We start from the raw sequence: 15,840 nt of genomic DNA, 5'->3' as shown, positions 1-15,840 counted from the left end.
GTTCACTATGTTGCATTAACATTGATTTTCATCTGTTGTTTATGGACAAATTACTTAATATTGTGATATCCTTCTCCATCTCTGTGAGCTGTTTATCAGTCATGTACTTCAGCAGGTCCATGGGCAACCAACAGATTGGATCTGGCTTAGCCAGAGAGGGGGTGCTTCCTCCTGCTTCTTTACCTCCCTCACACTGCAAAGTGGCTCTTGGCAGCAAGAGGAACTGGCAAATGGTTCTTTGCCATTCAGTCTCCCCCTTCTTCCCCCACAGATCCTATTCACAGCTGTCTCCCTTCTTTCCTTTACTGACTTTACTGTGGCATATATTCCATTTTAAAGCTGATTCAAAATTAGTAGGAATGATCTTGCATGAAGAAGTCCTCCCATGAGTCTCCAAAATCCAATTACAATTAACAGTTCCATTTATATCAGCATACTGGAGCACACTTTTTCTAACACAGAGCACAAACTTTCTAACATAAGAACTGTCTCCTTTTTTGCTTTTCTACAGTACCAAGCACTATGAGGCACCAGTGCTGATGCATATGCATTCTAGCTAATACATGCAAGAACAATTACAACCAAGAAAAAAAAAAGAGAGGAATTAAGAGTGCTCTTCCTAATACAGCCCAGGATGCTATTGGCATACTTAATTACTTAATTTTTGCTTAATTATTAAGCTTATGCCCTCGCAGCAAAATTCATGGGAAAAATCAAAATGGACATCTAGTGGCATCTTCTATAGTCTGACTCTTGAACAAGTACTGTAAGAACAGTAATAGCTGAGTCTAACACGCATGGAGGGAAAGGGGCTGTCGGGGCACGGCTGTCTCCGTGCTGCTGAACGTTGCCGCTGTCGCGCGCTGATGTTCTGGAGCAGCCTGCCTCGAACCGCGGCTGGCATTTCGGGTGAGTGACAGCGGTGTGGTCAGCATAGCTAGGCCGGCGGTGGAGAGGAAGGGCACGACCGTGTCCGGCTGGGCTGGGTGTACAAGCCTGGCACCGCGGGGCGCCTGTAAGGGCCCGGCCTGGCTGCCTCCCCCCGGGAGCCGCGCGCCAGGGGGACGGAGGCGGTGGGCAGGGTAGATGTAGGGTCGTGGCTGGGCTGACCTGGGCTGCAGCCTGTGTCAGAGCTTGCTTGGGCGTTACGGGCGGTGCTGACAGGAAACGCAGGGTCCCACGTGTGGGACAGACACGGAACCGCGGGTGGCGCCGGGGGGGGCAGGTGGCAGCGCCCCGCGTGGGGCGGCGCCGGGGGGAGCGGGCGGCGGCGCCCCGCGTGGGGCAGGACCCCGTGCCTGGGGCTGGCGGCGCGCCGCGTCTGGCCGGGCTGAGGGAAGCGGGACAGGGCCGAGCCGGGCACCGAGTGCGGCCGGCGCCGCAGGGCTGGGTCGCGGCTGGGCGGGCGGGGCGGGCAGGGGAAGCTGCCCGGCGGCGCCCCGAGGCCGAGCCGCGGCGCAGCAGGGCCGGGGCACAGCAGGGTCTCGCGCCGGCAGCGGCGGAGGCGGCCGGGGCGCGGCCGGGGCGGGGCGGGGGGAGCGGGGAGAGAGCGCGGAACGGCGGCTCCTCCTCCGCCACACCCGGAGCGGCAGGAAGAGGAACCGCGGCGCCCGCACCCAGCTCCGGGCGGCCCGCGGCCCAGCGCAGCGCCATGGCGGCGGCGGAGGAGATGGACGGGCTGGCCATGTCCCGGCCCCACTACGGCTGTGAGTACCGAGGGGCGGCCGGGTTCGGCGGAGCCGGGCGGCCGCCAAGGAGCATCCTGCCCGGCGACGCCCCGCCGGCCCGCGCTGCTCGTCCCTGCCCGGGGGCCGGTGCTGAAAGCGGAGGCTGGGACGCCGCGGGCACAGAGAGAGACGCGGGGCCTCGTCCCGGGCAGAGCTGCGGGCGCGGCCGGCCCCGCCCGCGGTCCGCGCGGGAGCTGGGCCGAGCCCCGGCGCCCGAGAAGAGCGCGGGGAGCAGGCGCCGGCGGCCGCGCGGGGGGGCAGCCGTCACCGCTCCCGCGCCGCCGCCTCGCGGGGGCTGCCCGCCCCTCCCGCGGCGGGGTGCGGGGTGCGGGCCCCGCCGCGCCGCGCCCAAGATGTCCGCCGCGATGGGCGCCCGCGGGGCGAGCGCGGCCGGGCGCGGCGCGGCGGGGGGGGGCGGGGGAGGGGGCGCGGCCGCCCGGCGGGGGGAAGCCTCGGGGGGGCGCGGGGGGGCACTGCCGCGGTGGCAGCCCTTCCTCCGCCCTTGCTGTGCGTTTCGGCAAAGGCATCTGCGTTACCCGGGTGAAACACGTTCAGACCTGTGGGCGATTGGACAGATTCACCCCCTAGGAAATACACTTTGGTGAGCGAGGCTTTAGCTTACGCTCGCATTTGAGGTTTGTGATACACATTTGAGTCTGTGCTATGATGTCACGTCAAAAATAAGCAAGGATGGAGGAGCTGCAGCGCGGTGGTGATGTGTTTCCTCGGCGCAGCGGCGGTGGCGGCGGGGCCGTGTGGCGGCGGCCACGCCCGTGGCGCTGGCGGCCAGCGGCGGGCAGGAAACGCTGGGTGCTCCCCGCTGTTCATCTGAAGTGAGAGGGAAGTATTGCGGGAGAGTCAGGAGGAGAGAGGAATTTTCCCTGCTGGTAGGCGTTGCCATGTGCTTTGTCACAGCTTTCAGCTCCTTTGGGAGCTGAACTTCCCGGTAACTTTGGGAAATGTTGAAGTAATAAGATGCTTCTGAGATACTCTGAACTAGGAGACCCATGGCATTTTGAAGCAAAATCTTGTTTGAAACCCAATACTGCAGTTAATACCTTGTCATTATACTTATTTGATGAAGGCATTTTAGGTGTAAGCTAACCTTTGATTAATACTGGTATGAGACATTTCCTATTTGTCAAACGACTCCTTGAAACCTAAAGAATGTGCATTTTTTTTCCATAAGAGCATGGATGAGATATTTAGCTGTAAGAGTGGAAAGGACAGGCTGCATCACTGAGGCTTTGAACATAGTCTGAAAGATTTAGGCATACACCCCTCTATAGGTCCTCAGGTTGATCCAAAGATGATGCACAAGTTGTGGGTCTGAACAGTTTCTCTTCAGATGAGGATTATGAGTAGCATTTCTATCTCTCTTAGAGATGGAGTGTAACTATATAAAAGGGATTTTATGGTGTGATGATGTATTGTTGTCCTTCTTTAATCTTTGATTACCAAAATCAGAAGGTAGATGGAGAGACATGATCACTGATGCACTTTTTAGGAAGAGAAAGGCAAAGCTAGAAGAAAATAAGAAAATAAAGGACTGTTTATAGGAAATTGGAAGATGCAAAAAATTGGGTCAGAAGCAAATGGAGAAATCAGAAAGAAGGAAAATGACAAATTTATGTGACAAAGGAGGAAGGGTAAGGAAATAGGATAACTTCAGCTTTACATTCTGTTCTGCTGTTTGTAAAGAACAGATCTATTTGGTTCTTCATTTTCTGAATCAAATAAAAGTGAGCTCCTGTGGCAAAGGTTGGATCTGATTTTTGGTTTGTCCATTCAGTTGCATTCAATCCTCAAGAACCTGAGAATCTGTTTGACTGTTTGCAGCTGTCCTGGATAATGAGAGGTTAACAGCAGAGGAGATGGATGAAAGACGGCGCCAGAATGTGGCTTATGAATATCTTTGTCATCTGGAGGAAGCCAAGAGGTAAGAATAAGTGGACTTGAGACTGCTGGTATATTAAAAGGAGTTGATACTTGGTAAGTGGAATAATTTCTCTGTAATTTATTTCTTGACTGTGTTTCTGAGCAGCTATTTAGATTCATTTAAAAAAAAAAAAAAAAAGTCTGTAGGGGCCTTTAGCAGCTACCTCTCTAATCTGTTTTTCTACCTGACAGAGGCAAATGCAATTTTGCCTACCTTGTTCCTGATGTGCTTATATAACATGTTCTTAAGGACTTTTGTGACAGGGACTCCATAGCTACCCCTTCAGCAATTGTTCCAGTGCTTCAGTATCCTTAACACTGGAAGGACCCCCCCTGGTATCCAACTTGTATATGTCTTACTGCAGTATTACCCCATTACTTATCAACAGACATGGAGAACAGGCTATTCTCTTAACTGCAACCTTTTAAAAATCTGAATTGTTACAACATGTTTCCTTGCTCTTTTCTCTTAGACTAAAAAAACCCAATTCTTTCATTTTTCCCTGTGGGTCCTATTTAATAGATGAGGTCATTATTCCCGGATTGTTTTGACATCTCTCCACTTACTCCATGTCTTTCTGGAAGTGCACTGCCAAAACAGGAAGAAGTTTTCCAACTGGGGCATTAACATGCTGATAAGAGCATAAGGATTATTTCATGTATCCTGCTAGGTATGCTGTTATTCATACATTCCAGCATGGTATCTCTGTTTTCATAATGGCATGATGTGGTAGAGTTTTGCTGACTTGCCATCCTTTTCCTTGAAGGTATGCTGCTGAAGTTTGTTCCCCATCCTATGTTTGTGCAGCCAATTATGTTTTCCTAAGTGTATTGCCTTTTACTTGACGCTGTTGAATATTATTCTGTTTTCATGACCTTTTTGTTTAAAATGTTAAAATAATTTTGAATTTATTCCTGTCCTCCAGCATACATGTAGCCCCCTCCTTCTTCTGTGTTATCTCCACATTTATAAAGTGCGAAAGCATGCTATATTTCTTTATTCAGACAAATAATGAAAGTATGATCTGAACATGCAGTGTGTTGGGGTAGATTCCTATATCTGCTATGTCAGAAAAAGGAAACTATTAAAAATGTGTAAATTCTTATTGTTGCTAGTTTTAAATCTTTTGCAAGCAACCAATCTTATATGCTGTAAGTGGAGAATATGAATGAAACAGATTGGTTTGTCTAATGCTTCCCTTCATGACAGTCATCTCTTCTCACGACTTAGCACAAATTGAGCTTTTACTTGAAATTTTGCATGGTTGGTCCAATCTCAGTTCAACAGAGACAAGCTTTCAAGAATAAGATTGAAGAAGTGATGTTATAGGTGATATTCCCCACACATACGCTTTTTAAAATAATGCCTATGTTTGAGTTGTTTGCATTTTGTAATTAGTCAGGACATTGATCATTAGCTTAGACTTTCAGTGTACCTATAAAGATCTAGGCAAACTGGTCAAGATGTATGCCACAGAAAATAGCTTCTGGTGCAATAGAAAAGTAAGGAGGACGCATAAAAACATGTTCTAAATAATCAACAGCATGCTTTGTCAAGGTTCACTGAATACTTGAGTCTTCCTTTGTCCTTCAGAAGATGATACAGACTAAGAACCAGAAAACTTTGTTTCTTCACTAACTGATGATAAATTTCTGAGCATTTCTATAAGTTCGCCCCAAGAAGACAGACATGTTTCACTTAAGTGATGTTATGGGGGAGGAAATGGAGTGTTTGTACAAAATCACTGCTGGCAGTGCTTAGAGGACTCATTTGCAGTACTTTATTCCAGGATTTTAATAGCTTACACTCTCTTACCAATAGCTTACACTCTCTTATTTTTGAAGGGGGCAGGTGGAGGGATTCAGTTTATGGTATAGTCTCTTAGGTGCTTCATAACAGTTGTCACTACTGTGACTCCATAGAGGACCCTTCGTTACTGCAGACAGTAACTTCCTATCCATACAGATTTGGATGAGGTTTGAAGTACTGAGGAAGATCCAGATACATCTCGGAATCTGAGTCGCTCCTTCCCTTTGAATCTTTAGGGCCAAATGTTTGGCAACAGGGAGAAGTGAGTTCCATTATAGTCACCTTTGGTGCTTGAAGGGCCCCAAAGGCATCTCTTGTGGACTCTTTCAGTTATTGGCTTCAGAGTAAATGCTTTCTGAGGTGTTTGTACTCTGTGAAATTCCATGTCCAGATTTGCAGAAGGATTTGGACAAAAATGTCTAAAGCAGCAACAGGTTTAATACATTCATTCAGCTGTTGCTTAATCCTGGAGATTTCAAGTCTTTGGGGTAACTAATCTTTGACATTAAAATTTCTTGGCCACCTCATGTTTGCTGCTGAGTATTGCCTCAGTATTGGCAAGGCTGAGCAGCTAGGCCTTAGATTTCCCTTGTCAGAGGCAAGATGTTTCTCCTCATTGTCCTCAGAACGAGTCTTCGGATATTTAAGACAGTACCTAGTGATTGCCAGTACATTTTCTGAAGAATGAACTGTGTCTTTAAAACACTAGTGGTGATACAGCCTTTGTCTTAGCATATCTTGGCAGTCGGAGTGCTTGCCTGTTAAGTGGAAACTCTGCTCGAAGAGGTTCAAATACCCTTTCCCAATCCTACCCTTTCCCAGTTCCCAAACCATGTTTGATTAGTGGCCTATAGGCTATTTGTACATATTTGAAAGGGAATTTCTGATTCCCAAAACTGAAGCTGTGCATAAGAGTTAAAGATTAAGTCACCAAAAGGAGGGGAGCAGACCGGTTAGTTTAATGATTAAGAGACTCCTATGAGAGCAGAAAGGCTTGGATTCATGGTCTATTCATGTTAATTTTTTTCCTCACTAAGCAGTTTTTGTGTAAATTGTCCTTTTGCTTTTTAAGTTTTTTTTTGTTTGTTTTCTTGTTTTGCTTTTTACTATAAATACAGGCAGAAAAGGGCTTTCAGCTGCATTGTTGGCAGAGAGTTTATTTAATTTCAAAAGTAATGATCTCTTAAAGCTCTGTTTTAGTTGCTTTTATTAATGTCGTTGGTCTGGGATTCTCTGTATTTGACTTCTTTACCAGTAACGTAATTGATATATAATGTGTGAACTAGGTGCTGTAACGTTTTGCTTGTGCTATTGATGACAATGCCTCAGAACTATGGGTATGGATAGAAGAGTTCCTCATCTTTGCATAGTGAGAGATTTCCAGATTGAGAGTTATATCTGTAAGGAGAAGAGGAGAACCTAATAGCAGAGCAAGGTATCTGGTGAACCCTGTGTCACATTTTTTTTTTTTTTTGGAAGTCAAAAAGGTGAGTTTTGTAAAGCTGACAGCTCTGGGTGTGGAGTGGTAAGCACCTGAAATACAAATCCCCTTCTGTCCCCTTCTATCATATGCTATACATCATAATATCCTATTCAGATACTGTAGTTTATATTCAGTTTCTCTAGAACAGAGAGGCATCTAAAGGGCAACTAAAATTATTTGAATGCCATGTTAATTTGCATTGCATCAACATTATCAGGAGTTTGCTGTCCCTGTAACCAGTGGATACTGTATCTAGAAATATAAACTATTTTTCCCTAAATATTAAAAGAAGGTAACATGAAAATTGGCTAGTGTCCAGTTTCATGCTAAAGTAGAAACTCTGGGTTTCTGAACTGTGAGACACAACAGTGTGTGTGCGCAACAGCTTTGAATATTTGACAAAATGTTGCTTTGAGTAGCTGTTTGCTAAGGAGCATATATCAAAGGCATTAACTGAATATCAATACCTTATACTTATTTAATGGTACTCCACTCTCTTTTGCCTTTTTTCTTTCTTGAGAAGTCAGTGTTCTTCCGTTGTAATTTGGCACTTTTTGACCTCAGCTAATAATTTGCAATAGTCTTGTGAGACGAGCATTATTTTTGCTACTTGAAGAAAGGGAGACAGAGTGTATAGCAAGGATGTTGCCCGAGATCATGAAGGAAATTGAGATGAGAGTTAGTGCTAAACTAAAGATTATGAATGAAGGAATTGCTATACTATGCTTGGACCAAATACATGTTTCATGAATAAAAATAGCTTCCTGAATAACTGTCTTTTAACATTTATATTTATTTTCTGTTCCCAAATCACTGTAGTCTGTACAGAAAAACTGTAGCAGGTCAGATAAAACTGATTAAGAAATACCCTGTTTTCTCATGACATGACAGCGCATGCTCACAGAAGTGTAAAGAGATTTTTATCCAAAATAGAAGCAACCTGTGAGAACTTCTTACCCCTCTCCCTGGAGATGTAGAGTACTAAAACCAAGGAATAGAGAGAAGTATAGAGGGCACTGGTTTCCATAAAGATTGAATACGTATAGAGGTATTGCTAAATGGGAAGCTCTCTTAGTGCTTATTCTGTGGATAACTTTGCAAAGCTGGCTCAACAGTGCCTGTAAAGGTGTAGATAACCAGTGTTGAGGGAGCTCTTGTTTGCAGATACAGTATTAAAATATTACACTGCAGCTTAAATCGGCTTCTGAAAGAAACACAATAGTTGCTTTTTTACATGGTGAATTAGGTTTCAGGATATTTCTCCATTGCGAATCAGAGGTTTTCAGAAAGGTGATAACATTTTTGCATTGGTTTCAGATTCTTATTAATCCGAACTTGGAAAAGTTGAAGCAGTTCAGGTAGAATACGTGGCTTATGAGCCTTCATTAAGCACCGAGACACCACAGGAGAGCTAGGTACTAGGAGGGTAGTTTGAGAAAAGCAGGATTAGTTTTTCCTCACCTATTTTTGTACAGTTCTGAGTGTGACTCATCTTTCTGTTGCATGTATTCTGTAGTGAATACATTCTAAAATAAGCAAGTTGTGTGCAGATTCTCTGATTTAAATCCTGTTTAGGTTAATCTGCAAATTAGGTACAGGCAAGTTTACAACGAGCTTTGAAGCTGTAGAGTTAGCGCACTACCTCGTGGAGGATTCTGAGGACAAAATGGTAACAGCAGTCTGAGGAATCCAGCTTGGAGTGCTGGAAGCCTGGCAAAGTGGACCACAGTTGCAACTTAAGGTTTTATATACTTCTCTTTATTTCAGAGTAAATCTCAGGAGAACAGGAAACATAACATACCTTAAGAGCCCTTCAAATCAAAAGATGGGTGAGGGTTGCTTTAGGTTTGTATATCTGAGCTGATTTTTCAGATCTATGCAAACCTGACTTTGTTTTTGCTCTAAAAATATTTCTATTTATGCTTGCATTCTCATTGATGACCACATACAACTGGCAGGGAGTCGTTATTTGGACTGGAAGTGTCTTGGAATGTGTATTCAGAGCCATATTTTTCTGAGAAGTGGGTGGAGAGTGGCTGAGAGAGGGCAGCAGTAGAGTACCACCGTCTTTTCCTCACTTTGAATACTTTTTTTCTGAATCACTGGAAATAGTAATGAAAAGCACGAGGGGAGCAGAAAAACAACTGCTTGCACAGAAATCATTTCAGAGACCAGGGTTTGGCTGATTGGACAGTGGTTTCTGAAGGAATATTGTACGTAATGCAAGAAGAAAACAGGCCCGTAATAACCAAGTGTAGCAGTTCTTGACTATCAGATACTGTGGACTGCTTTTTATAACCCGTATTTGCAGGAAAGCAACTTTAGTTTTGAGATAAGGTAACTGTAGTGATGCTATGCCTTCCATTTTGTTGCTAATTGTAAATGATCTAAGCAATTAGCTTTGACAATAGAATGATTGAATGTGTCTTGAAAAAGATTTTACATATGTAATAATCAAGTTACTTGTGAGTGTGGGCTTAGTACTCATCTGAAAGCTCCTCTGGACTAACCTAGTGAATGTGATAGAATCTCCATCAGTAAAAGCAGCTAAGGTAATTTTTACCAGTTTTTGACAGTGTTCGCAATGGGACTACAAAGAGGAACCTCATGTTTACTTGTAAAGGAAAAGGGGAACTTAAGTGCCAGAATATAAATAAGGTCTTTGGTTCAGCTGCAGGTTTCCAGGCAGGGTACCTGAATCACTACAAAAAATATCTGGCCTATGTTATTCAGTAATCCCTTGCTTTTTAGTACCTTTGAACTGAAAATGCCTTTGTGGATAATGAGAATGCCCTGGGGCATTTTGGCTGTGGGCGGCACTTGTTCTCCTGGCTCTTTATTTGGGAGGCCATGTCTTTTCCTGCACAAACTGCACTGCAGTTCAGTTAAATTACCACTACTTCTCTAGGAGAGTAAATATCCTCTTAATGTTACAAAATTATTTATCTTTATTCTTGTTACCTCTCTAAGAGATCTTTCCTCTTGTCAGATGATTCCTCGATTTATTTAGTATTGGTAGACTGGAGAATTTTAGAGAGAAGTTTTTGTTCAGGATTTTTTGTGTTGCTGTCTGATGCTGTGCTCGGGTGAATTTGGATGAAGAACTGGCTGTTTGCAAGCTTTGTGCTCTGATCCCCTGTGAGAATGTGTGCCAGGTCTGCAGTTTAACTGATTTGAAAATGTTTGTGATTCATACGTAGTGGTCATGATCTGCTAGAGTATGTGGTTTTCATAGCCTTCTCAAGCATCTTAGTAACTCTAAAGTGTAGTGCCCATCTCAGTGTGTTTAGCTGTAGTTCAGAGCTCTCGTCCCTCTCCTTGCAATAGAATGAGTGGCTTGACTTGTCCAAAAGAAAACTGTGTCTGTGGTGCTGGCTATACTGAGCAGTGTCAGGGGCCCTCTAAGCCATAGCTTAATACATTCTTTAGGATGGCTTATGCAGACACTGCTGCCCCCCCCCCCCCCCAAAAAAAAAGTAAAAAAAAAAAAAAAGTGCAGCCCTAACTCTCTGGCCACTTGCTCCTTACACAGTGCTGTTGGGAGCAGGCATGTTTTCCTTGGCACACCTGCAGAGAACTGCAATAGTAGAGCTAAGATAGATGTGAATGGAGAATGAATGGGATTGTCTGGATGTGGAGGCGCCACATGCTCTCATGGCAGGGGCAGGGCCCTCAGCAGGGGCAGGGCCCTTGGAATGGCATGTGTTAATGGCACCTGGATTAGCAGACCATCAGGACCTCAGCCTTTTTGTGTCAAGGTTCACAAGACAACGGGAATCTGGAGACAAAGTACAGGGAACAAATTCTGATGACTCGCAGAGGTGGGACAGGACAGAGATTCTTCACTGTCAACTCCAAAAGAGTACAAAAAGGTATATCTGAAACCTGGGAAACCTGCACATGGTCAACAGCTTGAGAAGAGCCCTGGACAGCTGGGCTTGTCCTCCATGTCATGGCAATGGATCCTGAGCCTTGTGGTGCTTGTTGTCAAGACACTGTGTCTCACTGCTGGCTAATCCCTCTCCTGGTGCCTGATTCCTGGACCGACCTCTTGGACACAAAACGCATTCTGGTGCTAGTGAGTATGAGACTGTGAGTGAGTGAAATCCTTTTTGTTTGTTTTTATTTTAAATAAAACCAGCTTCCATTTCTATAAAGTCTGGCATATTTTGCTACATTGTTGATACAATGTTGCAACAGTATTTCCTACACATTTGTGTGAGCTGTGCCAGTTTGTAGGATAAGTCAGCACTGGCCAATTGGACTGTGGATTCCGAAGTTGAAGGCAAGAGTTCTTTTTTCTGGTGCAGGTGATGAAGATTTAAATCTCTATTTCAGCTTGTTAGATTTATCAAAATTATATTTGATTAGAAATTGAGAAATTCAGAGCATTGCTTTTGATAGGCAACTAGAGAAGAAAATCATAACCTAACGAGCAGTCAAAACGTCCTATGGGAAACATATCTTGTTAAATAATCTTAATAGAAATATTTCAGACTACTTTTTTTTTTTTTTTTTAACTGTAACTATAGGTGTAATATAATTGTAAGGGTACCTGACTTAGTATGTCATACTGATTGGAGAAAAGTGCTGTCTATTTGTTTACAATTTTGATCTCAGATTTACGAGCTCTGGAAAGATTTAAGGAGCTGCTCTTGAACAGTTAAACTCTTGATGATCATCTTGTTTCCCAGGGCATCAACTGTTATTCCATTGCTGAAGCCAACTTGCCTTTTTTCTGTGGATTCGAATATTCTTGTGGAATTCTAAATAAGTGTTGCTGATGCCTTGCTTTAGCTTGAATAGCTGCTCTCTGTGCTAGTGTCCCCCACTCTGCTTTTGTGAGTCTGCATTCTACAGGATGAATTGTCAAGTGGAAGACGATAATGCCTGAAATTCTGTGTGCTAGTGCAGGATACTAGACAAGACTGGGGAAAGCCAGTGATATGTTATGCAAATGTAGACCTTGAGAGTGAGCAAACCCAGTGGGGAGTTAGGGAAGGGGAGAAAGTTTTTATTCTTGGGATTTTGTTTCATTCTGAGTGGAATGCGTAGTACTCAAAGTCTTTGTGTGACGTAGTTTGTCATTTTTATTGTATGAATTGAAAGGCTGCTTAGCAGTGTTTGCTGGCTTATTTCTGGCTTCTGTTTGGCAGCTACATTATGATTACCAAAACTCAGTTTGACAGAGGGTTCTGCCTTCTCCCCCCTTGCAGATTTTCTAGCATCTATCAGATTTTTGCCGGATTTCCTGTTAAAACAGCTGTATGAATAAGATGCTGTGACAAGCTCTATTGCTTGGGGAAGATGATATCATTTACTGCAGGTCAGAAATCCTTTGAAAAAAATTATTTGCCACAAAAACGCAAGGCTTTTTCAACACAGGGACAGGTACGTTATGTTACAGTTCCATGTAGTTTAAAATGTAGATATTCAGGAACTGTGAAACTCACAAATTTACTATTTAAGGCCAAGCATGTGAGTTTACTTGGGTGTTCACTGCTGTAGTGTGTTTTCTGTTTCAGCTTTGGTAGTTCAGGTATGCATTTTCTGCTTATGCTCTTGTGCATAAAATTCTTATTATTTTACTTTTCACCCACCCTCCAAGCTACTGGAAGGAGAGGACAGAAATTACTCTCTTTTCCCCCTAAGCTCTTTTCTTGAACAATCAAACAAAACCAAAATAAAACAAAAACACATTGTGCATTAGCAGTGAATTTTAAAATAGCTTTTACAGAGACTAGTAAATGGTATGTTTATTTCCCATATGCTTTAAGTCTAGAATAGACCCCAAAGATTATCTCATCATTTTTTTTTAGAACCCAGACCAGATAACTTTACCATGTGACTTTTGTAGTGGGATTTTGACTTTTGACGTTGTACTGTGAAGGCATCCAGTGTTGATTTTTTTAGGCTCCAAGTAGGGGGAGGTCAGCCAATGGATCATTCCAATGGATTAAAAGTTTTTGTTTGTTTTCCAGTAAGAATTTTTCCCCTTCAGCTGCTAAACTCCTGCTGTCACAGATACTCTATTTGTATTGTTACTGGTAAAGACTGATTAAATATCCTCTGATAGCCAGTTCACTGACCTGACAAAAAATCACTTGTTTTTTTCTCTTGGAGTGGACGGTGGGGACACTTTCTGTCAGGGTACTGGGCTGAATTTGCTTGCTGAGGGTCAAGGGCCTCCAGAATGCAAGGGAAGCAGCTGGAGCATGTTGTTGAGAGAGATTTATCTTGTACAACTGAGCCCTTATCTTGCCACTTTCTCTGTGTGAAATTTTAAATTTGTTCTCTGTGCCTAGTTATGCCTATTCTTGCTTCCTCTTGGCCTGCTATTTTATTACTCTGCTCACATGGCTGTCTGTCTTCAGTTTCCCCTCTGTAGTCTTTTTTCCAGTATATCAAATTCAAGTTTGTCTTCAGGACTCTTTCATTGTTTACCGCTAACATAAGTGATGATTTTTTTCTACTTGCCGATCACTGTTTTCAGTTGGCTGAGGACAGTAGCTTTGATCATTTGCTGTTCCATGTCTTCCTCAAGTATGCTGCCCTTTGCACAAGAAGATTTCTTGCACCAACAGGTGTAAATCTTCTGCCTCTTCCTCTTGTAAATACCTTCTGCTGCAGTATCTACCATCCTTCACTGGATTTGAGCGCAAAGGTAGTTTCTTGCTTTTGGGTGTACACTACTTTCTCTGTCCAGTGCTTATCCTTGGTTTTTGTTCTGTTGCATGTTGCATGTCATGTTTTGAGCTGTCTGGGGCAAGTGCTGCCTTAGACAATAATGTGCTTCAGTACAGTGAATGCTTTGTGCATAACTGGGGTTTCTCTGTACTACAGAAAATTTCTTTGTCTGGCTGCTCTGGAGGACTACTTCATAGGCCTAATGTGTGGGAGGAGTTTCGGAGAAGGTTCTCTTCCTGTATGACATGCCTATGCCTACACAAGGACACCTAGTTTTTTCCTGGCTGGAGGGAGATTAAGGCTCATACTAGGCTCACCTGTACGGGTACATAGAGAGTCTTTCTCAAAACTGAACAAGTTACTTGCATGTGTCCTGGATGCACTGTATGCTCATGCAACAGTCTGAGTGTACTAGGATAATTGCCCTGTCTGGACACGCTGAACTTTTTTTGCCTCTGGGTAGAGTGTAACAGCAGAATAGAAAAGCAAGATTGGATTCTGTCCGTTGTGTGCTGTCTACAGAAATGCAGGAACTCTGCTCCTACTCTTTTGAATTACTGCAGTACACTTCACTTGAAGCTGCAACTTCCAGCTCTGCTTCATGTGCCCTGGCTGTCAGTTTCTGGGTGAAATTTAAGACTGTATGGCTAACAGCTTTAAAAAAATTAAAAAATAAGACTTTTAAAATTATCTAATCTTTCCTTCTTTCTAAACATAGCAATGTGAAATTAAATCTTATCAGCGATCAGCTGTCTTTCTAGCCTTTGCTTTTTGTAGTCTGTTGAAAACACTTAATATAAAATACCCAGCATTGATGAGATCTGCTTTAAGCTTTTTTAAAATTGCATGTGTTTTAAACTTTAATTCAGGAGACAAGTATCTAACTTTGTTTCGTTTGGGTAGAAGACGTTTTGCTTTCATTACTTTTTACTTAAACTCAGCCAGCAGTGTACAGGATGTTGTCTTCGCTTGGAATGCTGTGTTCGGAGTTGTATAAATGATACAAAGTTTGGCGTGGTGGGGAAGTCAAGAAAGCTGATGTTGTTTAAATCCAGGAGGGGCAGAATAAGATTTTTCCATTAAAAATGGCATAGAGTGGCAGCTTCAGAGGTGCTCAAAGATGTGCAAAAAGGTCAAATATTATTTAAGAAGTGTTCTTGCAAGTTAACAGCTTATCTTCATTGATTTCAGTAGGAGTTAGAGGTTGGTGTGCTTAAGTACTTCTGAATGTTTTCCTAGATATTTATGGACATCTTTGGTCACATAATTTCAGTTAAAAGTTTGATTTAGGGTTATTAAAACCAATCTGTCAGCTTGTTAATTACAGTTAATACTACTTTTGCCTGAGTTTTAGTGGAAAATCTAGTTGTTAAGTTCTATGTACTTAGAGTACATAGTATGAGACACAGCTAATAAAGGCAAATCTAAAGCCCATTTTTAATGCATTTTTAGTAATGCTGTGATTCCCAAATACATTGTGGTACATCAAATAAAAACTTATAAGTGTGACATTCATAACTTTCTATCACAAAATAAAATTTCATCAGCTAATGCTCTATATGCTCTGTATAATAATTTAGGTAAATATGAACAGGTATAGCATATTTGATTGAGCAAGAAGTTACCTAATCTAATGAAAGGCTCCATTTGTTTGCAGTCACCATGTTTTAATGATTATTCCAACCACTTGGATTGTAACTTTCGTCTGGAAAGTAATTATTTAAAAAATACAAAACCAGAATAAAAGTGGGTGGGTTTTTTTTGTCTTAATTTTGATGTTTATAGGGCACTTTGACCTTAAATCAGTCTAATAGGCTTTAAGATACACTTGTAGGGCTAGCTTTGCCAGAGAGTAGGATTTCTGTTTGGAATGGAGATGACTGAGTAGGGTAGATGCGATGAGAGTCCCTCAAATGATGAATAGTGTGGAGAAAGTGAATAAAGAATAATTTATTTGCTATTTTGTGCAACACAGTTCAATTGAGTGCATCCAGCTTCTTCTAGGGTAGCAGAATTAGAGAGGGGGAAAAAAAACCCAAAGCAAATGTTTTGTTCCTGCAGAGTATTATTAATTTGTGATTAGTCATAGGATGCTATGGAAGCCAAAGGGGAGATGAGATTGTGATTTGACAAATCCATGGTGAACAGCAGCTATAAGACTTGTCTGTCTCAAGTGGTCTCTATCTCAGGAAGTC

The 15,840-nt window shown here is 43.0% G+C and overlaps 1 protein-coding gene across 3 annotated transcripts in view; it reads left to right on the top strand.

Moving 5' to 3' along the window:
- The first annotated feature begins 1,563 nt into the window (after positions 1-1,563).
- Positions 1,564-15,840, top strand: part of IQGAP1 (IQ motif containing GTPase activating protein 1) — a 74,604-nt gene continuing 60,327 nt past the window's right edge. The window contains exons 1-2 of one of the 3 annotated variants that reach the window (XM_067305831.1): positions 1,564-1,706; positions 3,567-3,666. In XM_067305831.1, coding sequence (XP_067161932.1) covers positions 1,652-1,706; positions 3,567-3,666 — 155 coding nt within the window. In that variant the 5' untranslated portion in view covers positions 1,564-1,651. Of the gene's footprint in view, positions 1,707-3,566; positions 3,667-4,188; positions 4,337-13,601; positions 13,623-15,840 lie in introns of those variants that run through there. The other 2 variants (XM_067305832.1, XM_067305833.1) reach the window with 2 other exon arrangements.

This window comes from Apteryx mantelli, chromosome 15 (genome assembly GCF_036417845.1).
Source record: "Apteryx mantelli isolate bAptMan1 chromosome 15, bAptMan1.hap1, whole genome shotgun sequence".
NCBI classification, from domain to species: Eukaryota; Metazoa; Chordata; class Aves; order Apterygiformes; family Apterygidae; genus Apteryx; species Apteryx mantelli.
This window is presented reverse-complemented; position numbering and strand designations above follow the sequence as displayed.